Source organism: Hypanus sabinus, chromosome 11 (genome assembly GCF_030144855.1).
Source record: "Hypanus sabinus isolate sHypSab1 chromosome 11, sHypSab1.hap1, whole genome shotgun sequence".
In the NCBI taxonomy this organism is placed as follows: domain Eukaryota; kingdom Metazoa; phylum Chordata; class Chondrichthyes; order Myliobatiformes; family Dasyatidae; genus Hypanus; species Hypanus sabinus.
Window position 1 is genome coordinate 21,002,385 of NC_082716.1, and position 17,838 is coordinate 21,020,222.

Below are 17,838 nucleotides of genomic sequence, written 5' to 3' on the forward strand. Positions count from 1 at the left end.
TACAGGCTTGAAGGAGATGAATACTTGTGCAATCAATTATTTTGTGTGTTATATTTGTGATTCCTTTAGATTACTTTGTAGAGATCTGTTCTTACTTCGACAAGGAAGTCTTGATCTGTGTCAAAAAAACCAAATTAAATCCCCTGATTTAATGTTGTAGAACAATAAAACATGAATACTTTTTATAGGCACTGTACATGAACTACATTATAGAAGGATAGGAGTGGAGGGTGGCCCATCAGTTGCCAAAGAAGTGAAATATTTATTTTCTTGAAGTCATCAAATTCAGATTTTTGTAAGAAGTGCATAGAATACATCATAGGTTTCCATCTATAAATTTAATGTTTTTTTAGTGTGTCGCACTGGACAGTCAGCCATTCTTGTCTGGCGTGTGGTGTCAGGATTGGTCTCCTTTCTGATTAACCGGGTCATGATATGAACGTTCCTGACTTGACCCTTGTTTTTTACAAGGCCGAGAGGGTGGCCCAACTTGGATTCGAACTCAGGAACCTTCGCTCTGGAATCCGGCGCTGATGCCATTGTGCCACCAGTTGGCCCAGTTAATGGTTGATTTTTGTGTATTATTTGGTAGAGGAAGTCTGTTTAAATTTTTGAGATTTATCACTTTTGCCAGTCCTTCCCGGAACAAAATTAGGAGTTTTAGTAGCTGTATTGCTTGATGAATATTTTGTTTAAAAAAAATACTTTTGATAGATTGAAGCAGTTTCTAAACATGTATATGGATTTCAGCAAGGTATTTGATAAGGTACCCCATGCAAGGCTTATTGAGAAATTAAGGAGGCATGGGATCCAAGGGGACATTGCTTTGTGGATCCAGAACTGGCTTGCCCACAGAAGGCAAAGAGTGGTTGTAGACGGGTCATATTCTGCATGGAGACCGGTGACCAGTTGTGTGGCTCAGGGATCTGTTCTGGGACCCTTACTCTTTGTGATTTTTATAAATGACCTGGAAGAGGAAGTGGAGGGATGGGTTAGTAAATTTGCTGATGACACAAAGGTTGAGTGTGTTCTGGATAGTGTGGAGGGCTGTCAGAGGTTACAACAGGACATTGATAGATTGCAAAACTGGGCTAAGAAATGGCAGATGGAGTTCAACCCAGATAAATGTGAAGTGGTTCATTTTGGTTGGTCAAAAATGACGGCAAAATATAGTATTAATGGTAAGACTTTTGCCAGTGTGGAGGATCAGAGGGATCTTGGGGTCCGAGTCCATAGGGCACTCAAAGTTGCAATGCAGGTTGACTCTGTGGTTAAGAAGGCATACGGTGCATTGGCCTTCATCAGTAATGGGGTTGCGTTTAAGAGCCGAGAGGTAATGTTGCAATTATTTAGGACCCTGGTCAGACCCCACTTGGAGTATTGTGCTCAATTCTGGCCACCTCACTTACAGGAAGGACGTGGAAACAATAGAAAGGGTGCAGAGGAGATTTACAAGGATGTTGCCTGGATTGGGGAACATGCCTTATGAGAATAGGTTGAGTGAACTCGGCCTTTTCTCCTTGGAACGACAGAGGATGAGAGGTGACCTGATAGAGGTGTTTAAGATGATGAGAGGCATTGATCGTGTGGATAGTCATAGGCTTTTCCCCAGGGCTGAAATGGCTAGCATGAGAGGGCATAGTTTTAAGATGCTTGGAAGTAGGTACAGAGGAGATGTCATGGGTAAGTTTTCTATGCAGAGAGTGCTGAGTCCATGGAAAGGGCTGCCGGCAGTGGTGGTGGAGGTGGAAATGATAGGGTCTTTTAAGAGACTCCTGGATGGCTACATGGAGCTTAGAAAAATAGAGGGCTATGGGTAAAGCCTAGGTAGTTCTAAGGTAGGGACATGTTCGGCACAGCTTTGTGGGCCAAAGGGCCTGTATTGTGCTGTCTGTTTTCTATGATTCTATGATGCAAGTAAAACTGCTATGCCACTGGAATAATAATCCATCTTTGGTATCAAGTACATCTTGTAATATTCATTGGTTATTAATTATAACAAATTACTGCCAATGCTTTTCTTTAAGTTTCTGAACATGGAACTAAAACAAATTGAGAGATGAAAGAAGTAATTTCTAGTTCAATTATCAGTCAACCAAAAGCATGTATACAGCTAAACGAAATATTGCGGCTAAGGTGCAAAACACTGTACAAGCAGTTGCACAGCACATAGAGTTATGATAGCATATACAATCACAAAATGCTATTGGCATAAGTCATCGTGGCATGGCCTGAAAATTGACCCATAGGATGTTGTTCTGAAGCCATACTTCAGTTGAAGTCTGAAAAAGTGGGAAAGTAATTTGCTGAAAAATAGCCAAACTCTGTAATTTTCAAAATTTATCCAAATTGCTTGTGTTTAGAATCATGACCTTTACTTTAGTAGACTGCACGCTTTCTTAAAATCCTTTCTGGTTGCAACCCAGGTGAAAGATAATACTGGCAATCATTAGGTGATGGATTATTATTATTAAGTCCTTCTGGAAAAACTGCTGGAAGACTGTTTTGTAACTTCATTAGTTTTGTTTTCATATTGGTTAAGCCACAGTTGTGTCCCCTGAAGAATTTGGATATTGCAGATATTAAAAAAAACAATGCACTGAGTTTACATATTAACTCTGAACTATCTTCTCTCTTTAGTCCATTAAATAATGGCATAGAGAAGAAAGGGAAGAAAAAATCTTCAGCTGAATCATCTGAACAATACACAAAATTGAAGAAAGTAAAGAGATTTTCTAATCCAGCAACTGTGGTAAGGAGCTTGTTGACTTCATATTCATCATTTACAGTTTAGGAGCACATCTCAAATTAATGTGTTACAATAGTAGAGATGGCATCCACGTTAGTCAAGTGACTTCTCAAGTGAGTCCAGTGACGGTTCAATCCTTTTCTTTTTCTTTTTAAATCTTTTTATTAATTTTTAAGCAAACATAAATGAAACATGAATACAAAGAGTTTGAGAGTACATAGTTAATAGTTTAAGTAGACATTCAAATATATAATAATCAATATATATATAACCTCCCAAACTCATAGTATTTATGAACAAAGGAAATAAAAAGAAAAAAAAACCCAAAAAAAAGAAGAAAAAAAAACACTAACTGACATGGGCCATTGCATAATGTTAGATATATACAGTAGTGCCAATAATGCCAAGCCTCCATCCAAATAATTAAGGATAATAAAAGTGAGGTTTAGGAAAAGACATTTAACTCATATGAAAATGTTGAATAAATGGTCTCCAAGTTTCTTCAAATTTAACTGAAGGATCAAAAACAATACTTCTAATTTTTTCTAAGCTCAAACAAGAGATAGTTTGAGAAAACCACTGAAATATAGTTGGAGGATTAATTTCTTTCCAATTCAATAAAATAGATCTTCTGGTCACTAATGTAACAAATGCAATCATTCGTCGAGATGAGGAGGATAAACGACTATTATCCACCATTGGTAAACCAAAAATTGCAGTAATAGGATGCAGTTGGAAATTGATATTCAGAACTATTGAGATAATACTGAAAATATCTTTTCAATAATTTTGCAAACAAGGGCAAGACCAAAACATGTGGGTCAATGAAGCAACATCAGAATGACATCTGTCACAGGTTGAATTAACATAAGAATAAAATCGAGCAGGTTTATCCTTAGACATATGAGCTCTGTGTACAACCTTAAATTGTATTAGGGCATGTTTAGCACAAATAGAAGACGAATTGACTAATAGTAAAATTTTCTCCCATTGCTCAGTGGATATAAGACAATGAAGTTCTTTTTCCCATTCCTTCTTAATTTTTTCTGATACTTCTGACTGTATTTTCATGATCATATTATAAATAACAGCTACTAAACCCTTTTGACCAGGATTCAGAGCTAAAATTCTTTCCCTAATGTCCAATGGACATAGTTTCGGAAAAGACTGTAACTCATTACACAAAAAATTTCTAACTTGCAAATATCTAAAAAAAAAGAGTTTTCGGTAAATTATATTTATTAGATAGCTGTTCAAAGGACATAAAGCTATCATCCAAAAAAAGATCACGAAAACATGTTATACCTTTTGTTTTTCATAAAAAAAAGCTTGAAAAAAAAGAGGGCCGAAAAAAAAAGTTAGATATTATGGGGCTTGATAAAATGAACTTATTCAAACCAAAAAATTTACGAAATTGAAACCAAATTCGCAATGTATATTTGACTATAGGATTAGTTACTTGTTTATTCAATTTAGGTAAAGAAAAAGGAAGTGAAAATCCTAAAATTGAAAACAATGAAAAGTCTTGTACAGATTTACATTCCAAATTTACCCATTGTGGGTAAGCAGCTATAGTCGATTTTTGTGTCCAAAATATTAAATATCGTATATTAACTGCCCAATAGTAAAATCTCAAGTTTGGCAAAGCCAAACCGCCCTCCTTCTTAGGCTTCTGTAAATATTTTTTGCCTAGTCTAGGATTTTTATTCTGCTACAGATAAGATATTTTGGAGTCAATAATATCAAAAAAAGATTTGGGAATAAAAATTGGTAATGCTTGAAATAAATATAAGAATTTGGGTAATACCATCATCTTAATAGCATTAATTCGACCAACCAATGACAAAGCTAATGGAGACCACCTGGTAACAAGTTGCTTAATTTGGTCAATTAAAGGTAAAAAATTAACTTTAAATTAATCTTTGTGTTTTTTAGTAATTTTAATACCCAAATAAGTAAAATAATCTGTAACAACTTTAAATGGTAAATGTTTATAAATTGGAACTTGCATATTTAATGGAAATAATTTGCTCTTATTAAAATTCAATTTATAACCAGAAAAGTTACTAAACTGAGCAAGCAAGGATGAAATAGCAGGAATAGATCTCTCGGGGTCGGATATGTATAGTAACAAATCATCAGCATATAATGATCACTTATACATCCCCTCCCCACGAGTAATACCCAAAATATTAGGTGATTCACGAATGGCTATAGCCAAAGGTTCCAAAGCAATGTCAAATAGTAAAGGACTTAAAGGACAGCCTTGCCTTGTACCACGGAATAACTGAAAAAAAGGAGATCTTTGATTCTTGGTAAAGACAGAAGCCAAGGGTTTATAGTATATTAATTTAATCCATGATATAAATTTTGAAAAATGCTGCAACGTATTAAATAAATATGGCCATTCAACTCTATCAAATGCTTTTTCAGCATCTGAGGAAATGACACATTCTGGTATTTTGGGTGAAGGAGTATTGTAGCATTCTCGTTCGGGTGTAACTGAAACGCCGAGATAAACCACAGTCAATGAGAACCAGGTCGCAGTAAGATTAACCATTTACTGTTCAATCTTCACATTAACATATGGTGAAAACTGTTGATAAAACAATACAAGGTTGATACAGTATTTGTTCCTTTCTTATTATCACATTTCCATTGTAAATACTTGTAAAAGTAACTATAACTACATTACATTAAAGTGCAGTATACAGGCAGAGTTTACCTACGCCATTGACTACTTTAAATACACTTCAATGCAAACTATCCGCAACTCTTTAACTAACAAAAACATAAACCTTATTGACCGTCGTTACTTTTAACAGGATTGGCATTAACATTTTAATTCAACATATCGATTATCTATTAACTTACAGCGTTGCTCTCACTGTGATTTCTAATGCTTGCAAAACAACTTCTGCTCGGGTCTGCCTCGTGGTGAGCCCCCACCCTTGCGTCGATCTCAAACCGGTATTTTCCCACAAGACGCGGCGAAACCGGATGTGACGTCATCACATGCCGATATATTTTACAGGCAATGAATATACTTTAAACACTTCTAGTTCTAACTAGAAAATACTAACAAATGAATTACTAAGCGAAAATATTATAAACTAAATAACTGCCATAAAGACAACACAAGTATAAATAATATTAATTTTCTAATGTTAAAAGATAAATAGCGATTTTTAAATAAATCCAGACTGATCTTCAGAAATAATTTGAGGTAATATATTTTCTAATCTAGTAGCCAAATTTTTACTAAAAATCTTAAAATCCGTATTCAGCAAGGATATAGGCCGATAGGATGCACATTGAATAGGGTCTTTATCTTTTTTAAGAATTAAGGAAATAGAGGCTTCATAAAAAGATTGTGGCAATTTGCCTATAATTAACGCATCTTTAAAAATTTTACAAAGCCAAGGAGAAAGTATAGAGGAAAAGGATTAAAAAAATTCTACAGTATAACCATCCGGACCAGTAGCTTTACCGGAATTCATTGAAAAAATAGCCTTTTTTTATTTCAGTTTCCGTAATAGGTGTATCTAGGAATACACTATCCTCTACTGTTAATTTTGGAATATTCAATTTCCTTAAAAATTCACCTATTATAGAAGAATCCTCAACAAATTCTGATTGATATAAGGAATTATAAAAATCTTGAAAGGCTTTATTTATCTCCTTATGGTCGATCGTCAGAGTGCCATCTTGTTTATGAATCCTAGTAATCTGTCGTTTAACCGAAGCAGTTTTCAGTTGATTAGCCAATAATTTGCCAGACTTATCTCCATGTACATAAAACTGGGTTCTAGATTTAATTAACTGATTTTCAATTGAAGAGGATAATAACAATCTGTGCTCCATTTGAAGTTCCACTCTTTCTCTATAAAGTTCTTTGCTGGGGGTCACTGACTAAATCTTATCAATTGCTTTGATTTTATCAACCAATGTTAATATTTTAAAATTAGTTCGTTTCCTAACTCCAGAGTATGAAATAATCTGTCCACGAATAAATGCTTTAAAAGTGTCCCATAAAATTCCACTAGAGATCTCTGCTGTAGAATTTGTTGAGAAAAACAAATCAATTTGTTGTTTAGTAAAATCAACAAAGTCTAACTCCTGCAATAAAATAGAGTTGATCCTCCAAGATTTAGCATTAATAGATGAATCCATTATCTTAATAGATAGCTTCAAAGGTGCATGGTCAGAAATGGTAATAGAGTCATATTTACAATCGATAACATCTGTAAGTAAACGGTGATCAATGAAAAAGTAATCAATTCTTGAATAATTATAATAAACATGAGAAAAGTATGAAAACTTTGTCATTGGGGTGTAAAAAAACGCCAAATTTCGGAAATTGCAGAATCAATTATAAAGGAATTAATAAGAGAGGCCGATTTATTTCGAAGAGCATGGGTGGGCTTAGATCTATCCATTGAAGGATTTAAACAACAGTTAAAATCCCCACCCATTATCAGCCTGTACTGATTCAAATTTGGAAAGGTGTAAATAGACACTTAAAAAATTCAGGACAATCAATGTTTGGATCATAAGCATTAACTAAAACAACTTTTTGATTAAAAAGTAGACCAGTGATAAGCAAAAATCTACCTTGTGGGTCTGAAATTGTTTCGTGGTGTATAAAGGAGGTTGAAGAATCTATAAAAATGGAAACGCCTCTTACTTTGGCTTGAGAATTCGAGTGATATTGTTGGTCTTTCCAAGACCTAAAAAAGCATTGACTATCCACCTTCCTTACATGAGTCTCTTGTACAAAGAGGACATTAGCATTCATTCTATGGAATACTTTGAATATTTTTTTTCCGTTTGATCGGATGATATAAACCATTAGTATTCCAAGAAACAAAATTAATAATCCTATCCATATTGACAATATTTATTACAATTAACACATAAGGTTTAAAAAAAAGATGAACGCATGAATCCGGAAGAGGGAAGTAAGTTCAAGGAGGAACCGGAAGTCATGACACTGCAACCATTTTTGTAGTTTCATATGAGCCCATGAAGTAAAATTAAGCATAAAGCAAGAAAAAAGAAAAATCCCCCTCCCTCCACCCTCAAAACCGCAGGAAAAAAGCCAAAAAGAGGCAAGCAAGCAATCTAACACTAAAATTACCCCCATGTCTCAAGACGGCAACTCAAACAAAAAAAAGTTGAATAAAAGATACAAACCACCCATATTATAAGAAAGGGTTGGTATAACAAAAATTAAAATATAAAATTTGTATTATATATATATAAAACAAAAGGATTTAAAAATATTAAAATGATAAAACCCATAAATGGATAATATTCTATTAGTGTTTTAAAAGAAAGTCCTTAAACTTATTCAGACACATCAAAAAGGATGTGACTTTCCAAGCACTAAGGTCTTTCGGGAAGAAGAAACAACATTTTATTTTTAAAAAAATCTTAATATTTAAACGGTAAAAATATAAAAAAGTGTATACGAACTTAAAAGAAAGCCCTAATGAATTACTTTCAAAACTAACAGATTAATAATATGAAAAAAACCAAACTCAGAATAAAGCAAAAACGGACTTTTACCGTGTATAAGAAATACATGTTTGTTGTTTTTATGAATCCAGTGTAAGTGCTTGAAGTTTTGCGTCAAATGTCTTTAAAATTTCATTGAATGTAGAAAGCTTTGTGGTTAATTTACTCTCCAGTTTTCCAAGTCTGTCGTCCATAAGATTCGCAATTGCTTCTAAAGTTAACGGTTCTTTCATCTGTTTCGATTCCTTTGGTCTAGACATTTCAGCGAGTTGAAAATGATTCAAACAGTTGAAAAAAATTTCATACGTTTAAACCCCTTTAGAATAGGTATAAAAAGATCAATTAGGGGGTGTTTGTAGGTTAAAAAAAGTAAAAGGATTGGAGCAAAGCCTAAAACTGCTTCACTCCAAAAGTGCCATCTTGAGACCTGTTGATTCAATCCTAAATAACCACTTCTGTTGAGATTATTTTGCTTAGGAGTTGTACTGTTGCTGAATTGTTTGATCTCTGCATGTGGATTTCCGGCTGGTCGTGAGTGAATCTGACCAATTTTGTTAAAGATTAATACAAAAGTAAATTTACTTTTGCAGAACTGAGTTACATAGTCTTTATTACAAACCTATCTGAGACAATTTCAATAACATTGGTATAAGGATTAGTGATTGAGGATTTTGGTTATCTAATAGTTGGTCATAATACTAACAGTTGTGTGTATTATATATAAAAATAAGAAATTTTCTTTTGGTTAACCAAATTACTTTGAAAACTACATTTTAAACCAGTTGAAGCTTATTGTTGATCCATTCCTGGTAACTTTTGTATTACTGTATATATAATACATTTTTAAACTACTTGGAGCTGGAAATGCTGGATGGCAATTTTTAATTATTTTGTAATTGTGTAAACACGAGGAAATCTGCAGATGCTGGAAATTCAAACAACACACACAAAATGCTGGTGGAACACAGCAGGCCAGGCAGCATCTATAAGGAGAAACACTGTCGACGTTTCAGGCCGAGACCCTTCGTCAAGAGATTTGAAAGTAGTGGGGGGAGGGGGAAATGCGAAATGATAGGGGGTGGGATGAAGCTAAGAGCTGGAAAGGTGATTGGCAAAAGTGGTACAGAGCTCGAGAAGGGAAAGGATCATGGGACGGGAGGCCTCGGGAGAAAGAAGGGGGGGGAACACTAGAGAGAGAGATGGAGAACAGGCAAACGACTAAATATGTCAGGGATGGGGTAAGAAGGGGAGGACGGGCATTAACAGAAGTTAGAGAAGTCAATGTTCATGCCATCAGGTTGGAGGCTACCTAGCCGGTATAAAAGGTGTTGTTCCTCCAACCTGAGTTTGGATTCATTTTGATAGTAGAGGAGGCCATGGATAGACATATCAGAATGGGAATGGGACGTGGAATTAAAATGTGTGGCCATTGGGAGATCCTGCTTTCTCTGGCAGACCGAGCATAGGTGTTCAGCGAAGCGGTCTCCTAGTCTGCGTCGGGTCTCACCGATATATAAAAGGCCACTCCGGGTGCACCAGACGCAGTATACCACACCAGCTGACTCACGTGTGAAGTATTGCCTCACCTGGAAGGACTGTCTGGGGCCCTGAATGGTTGTGAGGGAAGAAGTGTAAGGGCAGGTGTAGCACTTGTTCCGTTTACAAGGATAAGTGCCAGGAGGGAGATTGGTGGGAAGAGATGAGAGGGACGAGTGGACAAGGGAGTCGCATAGGGAGTGATCCCTGCGGAAAGCAGAAGGGGGGAGGGAAAGATGTGCTTGGTAGTGGGATCCTTTTGGAGATGGCGGAATTTACAGAGAATTATACGTTGGACCTGGAGGCTGGTGGGGTGGTAGGAGAGGACAAGGGGAACCCTATCCCGAGTGGGGTGAGGGCAGATGTGTGGGAAATAGGAGAGATGCATTTGAGAGCAGAGTTGATGGTGGAAGAAGGGAAGCCCCTTCTTTTAAAAAAGGAAGACATCTCCTTCGTCCTGGAATGAAAAGCCTCATCCTGAGAGCAGATGCGGCGGAGACAGAGGAATTGTGAGAAGGGGATAACATTTTTGCAAGAGACAGGGTGGGAAGAGGAAAAGTCCAGGTAGCTGTGAGAGTCTGTAGGCTTATAGTAGATATCAGTAGATAAGCCGTCTCCAGAGATGGAGACAGAAAAATTATCAGTAGATAAGCTGACTCCAGAGATATCAGTAGATAAGCCGTCTCCCTCTTTCTGCTTTCCGCAGGGATTGCTCCCTACTCGTCCCCCCCCCCCCCAATCCCTTCCCACCGATCTCCCTCCTGGCACTTATCCTTGTAAGCGGAACAAGTGCTATACCAGCCCTTACACTTCTTCCCTCACCACCATTCAGGGCCCCAGACAGTCCTTCCAGGTGAGGCGACACTTCACCTGTGAGTTGGCTGGTATGGTATACTGCATCCGGTGCTCCCAGTGTTGCCTTTTATATATTGGTGAGACCCGACGCTGACTGGGAGACCATTTCGCTGAACACCTACACTCGGTCCGCCAGAGAAAGCAGGATCTCCCAGTGGCCACACGTTTCAATTCCACGTCCCATTTCCATTCTGATATGTCTCCATGGCCTCCTCTACTGTCAAAATGAATTCAAACTCAGGTTGGAGGAACAACACCTTTTATACCGGCTAGGTAGCCTCCAACCTGATGCCATGAACATTGACTTCTCTAACTTCTGTTAATGCCCCTCCTCCCCTTCTTACCCCATCCCTGACATATTTAGTCGTTTGCCTGTTCTCCATCTCTCTCTCTAGTGTTCCCCCCCCTTCTTTCTCCCGAGGCCTCCCGTCCCATGATCCTTTCCCTTCTCGAGCTCTGTATCACTTTTGCCAATCACCTTTCCAGCTCTTAGCTTCATCCCACCACCTCCGGTCTTCTCCTATCATTTCGCATTTCCCCCTCCCCCCACTACTTTCTAATCTCTTACTATCTTTCCTTTCAGTTAGTCCTGACGAAGGGTCTTGGCCTGAAACATCGACAGTGCTTCTCCTTATGCTGCCTGGCCTGCTGTGTTCCACCAGCATTTTGTGTGCATTGTAATTATGTAAGCTTGCTTTAAAATAAAGACTACTTTGTAAGCAGGTTTTTACAAAAAATAGATAGGTTGCATGGATGTAGCACTTACGTGTACCAGATGTGGTTAAATTACATTTATCAGTCATCAATGGTCTGAAGCACACTGTTTCAAAACCTTAAAATTAAGAATCATTCCTATAATTGGAAGGTAACGACAAAAAATGGAGAAAAATTGTTGTAAGACTATAAGTTTGTTTTTGAACTATAGTTATGAAGACTAAAGAGAATATGCTGGAGGAGCTTAGCAGGCTAGGCAGCATCTATGGAAAAGAGTATATAGACAATAGGTGCAGGAGTAGGCCATTCGGCCCTTTGAGCCAGCACCGCCATTCAATGTGATCATGGCTGATCATCCACAATCAGTACCCCATTCCTGCCTTCTCCCCATTGAGTACAGTCAACGTTCTGGGTTGAGACCCTTCAGCAGGACTGAAGAAAGCAAAGTTGAGCAGATTTAAAAGGTTGGGGGGGAGGGTAGGTGATTGGTGAAACCAAGAAGGGTGAGGCAAAGAGCTGGGATGTTGATTGGTAAAAGAGATGAGGGCTGGAGAAGGGGGAATCTAACAGGAGAGGACAGAAGGCCATGGAAGAAAGACAAGGGTGAAGGCGGTAGGAGCACCAGAGGGAGGCAATGGGCAGGCAAGGGGAAAAGGGGATGGGGAATGGTGAAGTGGGGGAGGGCATTACTGGAAGTTCAAGAAATCAATGTTCATGCGATCAGGTTGGAGGCTACCCAGACAGAATATAAGGAGTTGCTCCTCCAATCCGAGTGTGGCCTCATCGTGACAATAGAGGAGGTCATGAATGGACATATTGTAATGAGAAGTGTAATTAAAATGGGTGGCCACTGGAAGATCCAACTTTTTCTGGTGAAGTGGTCTACCAGTCTGTCTGGTCTCACCGATATATAGGAGGCCACACCTGAAGCAGTAGATGACCCCAATACACACCCCACTTCATGCACGTCTGCTCTCACCCCATCCTCCCGCCAGTGTATCAAGGATACAGTTCCTCGTCTCCTCAACTACGACCCCATCAGCCTTGGCATCCAGCACATAATTCTCTGCAACTTCTGCCATCTCCAAAGGGATCCCACCATCAAGCACAACTTTCCCTTCCCACTTTTTGCTTTCCACAGGGATCACTCTCTATGTGGCTTCGCTGTCCATTCATCCCTTTCCACTGATTTCCCTCCTGGCACTGAGTTCACACCATTCAGGGCCCCAAACAGGCAACACTTCACCTGTGAGTCTGTTGGGGTCATGTACCATGTCCAGTAGATTGGGTGACCTCTTTGCTGACCTATGCTCCGCCCACCAAAGAAAGTGGGATCTCCCAGTGGCCATCCATTTTAATTCCACTTCACATTCCTATTCCAATGTGTATATTCATGGCCTCCTCCACTGATGAGGCCATACTCAGGTTGGAGGAACAACACCTTGTATTCCATCTGGGTAGCCTCCAGCCTGATGGCATTAACATCAATATCTCTAACTTCCAGTAATTCTCCTCCCCCCCCCCACCCTTTCTATTCCCCTCCAGCCTCACCTTATCTCCTTGCCTGCCCATCGCTTCCCTCTGGTGCTCCTCCCCCTTCTCCATTCCTGTATCTCTTTCACCAATCAATTTCCAAGTTCTTTACTTCACTTCTCCCCTCCCAGTTTCACCAATCACCTTGTTTCTCCCTCCCCTACCCCCAGCTTCTAACTCTACTCTTCATCTTTTTTTCTCCAGTCCTGCTGAAGGCTCTCGGCTTGAAGTGTTGACTGTACTCTTCCATAGATGCTGCCTGGCCTGCTGAGATCCTCTAGCATTTTGTGTGTGTTGCTTGGATTTCCAACATCTGCAGATTTTCTCTTGTTTGTGATGTAGAGCAACTTATAAGCTTCCTGTAGTTTATTAAATTTGCCAATCAACTGCTGAGTGATGTGTGAATGTGAAGACTGATTGTGAAATAGTGGAAAGTGCATCTAGACTTAAATGAGCTATGCATCAGTGAAGAGCAAGACAGACTGTGATGTTTATTCACAGTTGAACATAGGAGTTCTTTTGTGTTGCAGCCATAGCCATATTGATCCAGCATTTTCTTTTTCAGGAAAGTGAGAAAAGTAACCAAAGCCACTGTGATTTTCAGGACCAGTCTGCAATGTTGGATTCACTTGCCTTGGATCTACCTGGTCCCAAAAGGTAACTAAGTTGTGTACAAAATAAGCTTTTGAAACAAAACCTGAAATTATTTTAACTTATATTTATTATTACATCGAAGAAAACTACAGTGCAGTACAAGCCCTTCGACCCACAGTTCTATGCCAACCTTATAACCTAACCCTTCCCTCCTACGTAGCCCTCCATGTGCCTATCTAAGAATTCCTTAAATATCACGATGTATCTGCCTCCACCACCACCACCACCTCTGGCAGGGCATTCTATTCAGGGCACCCACTATTATGTCAAAAAAAACTTGCCTCCTGCATCACCCCTGTACTTTCTTCCAATCATAAAATTATGTCCCTTTGTATTAGTCATTTTCATCCTGGGAAAAGTCACTGGTTATCCACTTAATTTATGCCTACTCATCTTGTACACCTCTGTCAAGACACTTCTCATCTTCCTTCGCTCCAAAGAGAGAAACCCAAGCTCACTCAACCTATCCTCATAAGACATGCTCTCTAATGCAGGCAGCATCCTGGTAAATCTCTGCTCCTTTAAATACTCTCTAGAATGAAGTGACTAGAACTGAACACTATATTCCAAATGTTGTCTAAACGGGGTTTTATAAAACTACAATATTACCTCGTGGCTCTTGAACTCAATCCCTCATTGTTTTTGTGAACTTTGCCAAAGAACATTAAAGATGGAATTGAGTAAGCATTCTATAAGAACCACTTTACTCACAAATCCTTGTTGTTTAGAATCCAACATCGAAACTTCAGCTATCACAGATAAAGAATTACAATAATTTTTTTTTAGGCATCCGTTAGTCTCATGAGACCATGGATTTGCGCCTTGGAAGGTTTTTCCAGGGCGCAAGCCTGGGCAGGGTTATATGGGAGACCGGCAGTTGCCCAAGCTGCAAGCCTTCCCCTCTCCACGCCACCGATGTTGTCCAAGGGAAGGGCACTAGGACCCATGCAGCTTGGCACCGGTGTCGTTGCAGAGCAATGTGTTGTTAAGTGCCTTGCTCAAGGACACAAACAAGCTGCCTCAGCTGAGCCTCGAACCAGTGACCTTCAGGTTACTAATCCAATGCCTTGTCCACTAGGCCACATGCCAACACTATAATAATTAAGTGTTCTTTAATCTGTTATACACTCAGATCCTGCTTAATACTGAGAATGCATTCCTCAGAGGTGAAGCGCTATGTAAATCAGCGCTATGTGGGGTCATTATAACATTACATAAATAGACGTGCCTGATTTTAAAAAAAAACCTGAGATAATATATTATTTTATGTATATACAGTAATTCGTGGAGTAACAAATAGGCCTGACCTGTACATCAGTGGAGCAGCAACACAGCACAGCAGCAGCAGAGGGAAGCAGGTGGTGGTTACATCTTAGAGGAGGGACCAGACTGTGGCCCTCCTCTAACAATGGCTTCTTCAAGTATGTGTCAAGATTTGACTGCCTTTTCCTAAGTTTCCTCTCATGAAGCAGTTCTTGGTAGCAGGAAATCATGTCGAGAACACCTCTTTGCCTTGTTGCTTTGCTCCCAGCCAGGGTAATTTTCATTAGAACTAGTCCCATGATTTGAGTGATCGTGGTGATGCTAGTGCTAAGGAATTTTGTGGTGAGGTTCCTTGCTGGTGTTTCCCTTTCTTCATCCGTATCCTCAGCTTCACCCAGGGTGCGTTGCTCTGCCAATTCTCAAAGCTCTTCGTTACTAAGGCTTTCACCATGAGAATACAGTAACTCTTAAACATCGCCGTCATTAATATCCTCTAATCCCGCTTCATTGGCCAGTTCAACGACGTTTTGGATGACTGGTTCTGTCTGAAATCCTAGGAGCTTCACAATTGTGCTAATGCTTTTCCTAGACAGCTTTCCTAGTACTACCCTCATTGGAAGTTGAAGGCCATTTTCCAGACATTGAGTGAAAAAAGATGGAATAAATTGGCGCAGGAGCAAGAATGTTTACACACAAAGGGAAGGCAGAGTGTGAACTAATGCATGATTGGGTGTGAGTGGCTCAGAGCATATATAAAGCAATCGCATTGGCTGCTCTGCATACATTTTTATAGAAACATGGCTTTCTGAGGGAATTTAGGACACTGCCATTCAGTTAGACAGGCTCGCCTTGTTTTACACCATTCCGTATTGATGTAAATACACATACCACCACTGTGAGTCTTAACGGAGAGAGCTGCACCCCGTCTGCTCGAAACAAGGCAAGCCTGTCTAACTGAATGGCAGCGTCCGAAATTCCCTCAGTGAGCCATGTTTCTGTAAAAACGTACGCAGAGCAGACTCTGTACTCTCGCCGAGTATTTAGTTTTAGTCGGATGAAGTCCAATTTATTGTCCATGGAGCAGACATTGGAGAGCAGAATGGACGGGAGAGCCAGCCGGCTAGGGTTTGCTTTTTGCCTGGCATGGACCCCTGCCTGCTTGCCTCGCTTCTGCTTCCTCGCACATCGCTTACAACGTCTCCATCTCCAGCTACCGGCATCAGGCAAGTCCGAGGATTGTAGGCCCATTCCCCTCAGTAAGCTGAGGTCACATAATTTAACCAAAGCAAAGCAAACAGCATTATGAAGGACCCCATGCACCACTCATACAAACTCTTCTCCCTCCTGCCGTCTGGGAAAAGGCACCCAAGCATTCGGGCTCTCACGACCAGACTGTGTAACAGTTTCTTCCCCCAAGCTATCAGACTTCTCAATACCCAGAGCCTGGACTGATACCTTACTTCCCTATTGTCCTGTTTATTATTTATTGTAATGCCTGCACTGTTTTGTGCACTTTATGCAGTCCTGGGTAGGTCTGTAGTCTAGTTGTTTTTTCTCTGTGTTGTTTTTTATGCAGTTCAGTCTAGTTTTTGTACTGTCATGTAACACCATGGCCCTGAAAAACATTGTCTCATTTTTACTGTGTACTATGCATAGCAGTTATGGTCAAAATGACATTAAAGTGACTTCACTTGATTGAATGCTCACTGTAATGGCAGCCCCTGGAAGTTTTAAGTGTTGTTTAGAATGTATTTTTGTAATTTTTTAAAATTTCAGTAAAGAATTGAACAACAGTGTTGCAACAAATCAGCGCTATGTGGGGTCTGAGTGTACTTGTGATCAGATTATCTGTTTTCATATTGTTGATCAAGATGCAAATTGCCTTGAACACAATTCCTTAGTTTCTCTTTGAATTGCAGCCATAAAGTCTCAATTATTCTCAACTGTGACCTGAAGGATTGCCACATTTAGTACCATACAAGACAATACTACATTCTCCCACAATGGCAGAGTCAGGCATAGAGTCAGAACATCATTGGCATATGTCATGAAATTTGTTGTTTCGCATCAGTGTTACATTGCAATACATAATACAATAAGAACGTATTAAAACATCAAATTAAATAAGTATTGCAAAAAGATCAAAATAAGTGAGGTAATGTTCATGGGTTCATTATCCATTCAGAAATCTGGTGGAGGGGAAGAAGCTGTTCCTGGAAAGGTTGAGTATGTGCCTTCAGGTTTCTGTACCACCACTTCATAAGAAGAGGGCTTACTTTGGTGATGTGAGTCCTTAATGATGGGTATTCCCTTTTGAAAGTGTTCTTGATGTTGGGAGGCTAGTACCGGTGATGGAGCTGGCTGAGTTTACAACTCTCTGCAGCCTTTTCTGATCTTGTGTGGTGGCCCTCCATACCAGATGGTGATGCAACCAGTTAGAATCTCTCCATAGTACATCTTTAGAAATTCGAGTGTTATGTGCGTGAATATGAGCCTAGATTCCTTTCTCCTGGAAAAGTTAAACCAGTAATCTTGATTTTTGCGGCACAAATGCAGCTAATTCAGCCATAGCTTGGAATCTAATATTGTTCTGACTTTCTGGTACGCTACAATTAGTTCCTTTTCCTTTAGGGATTGCATTTATGTTCATGAATTTTGTATTTTCTAAATGTTTCCCCTTAATTATTGTTGTGCTCTAATTTTGCAAGCTTCCATAGCCAGCTTATCTGACTCTAGTTGCCTTTTTAAATTACACCACTCTTGAACTTAACATTATTTCTCCACATTTTAATTTGTTAGGAGACTTGAGCAAACAGCGCAGTCTTCTAATACCTCTGATGTAGAATCCACCGGTGCAGCTAGTACTACAGAAACTACCTCAACCAGTCTGTCTCGACAGTCCAGGTAAGCAGTATTTTCTTTTATAAACTAAAAGGATGTTGGATTGCTTTGCCAAATTGAAAGAAAACAATAAAATTGATTGGGATTTATTGTCAGTTAAATTGACTTTAAGT

At 39.3% G+C, this 17,838-nt stretch overlaps 1 protein-coding gene across 3 annotated transcripts in view; it reads left to right on the top strand.

The window, feature by feature from the left end:
* The window catches only part of mtf2 (metal response element binding transcription factor 2), a 42,776-nt gene that overhangs the window by 20,099 nt on the left and 4,839 nt on the right, over positions 1-17,838 (top strand). For 2 of the 3 annotated variants that reach the window (XM_059983900.1, XM_059983901.1), the window contains 3 exons: positions 2,641-2,752; positions 13,473-13,564; positions 17,624-17,728. In XM_059983900.1, coding sequence (XP_059839883.1) covers positions 2,641-2,752; positions 13,473-13,564; positions 17,624-17,728 — 309 coding nt within the window. Of the gene's footprint in view, positions 1-2,640; positions 2,753-13,472; positions 13,565-14,839; positions 14,983-17,623; positions 17,729-17,838 lie in introns of all 3 variants that reach the window. The other variant, XR_009514692.1, reaches the window with a different exon arrangement.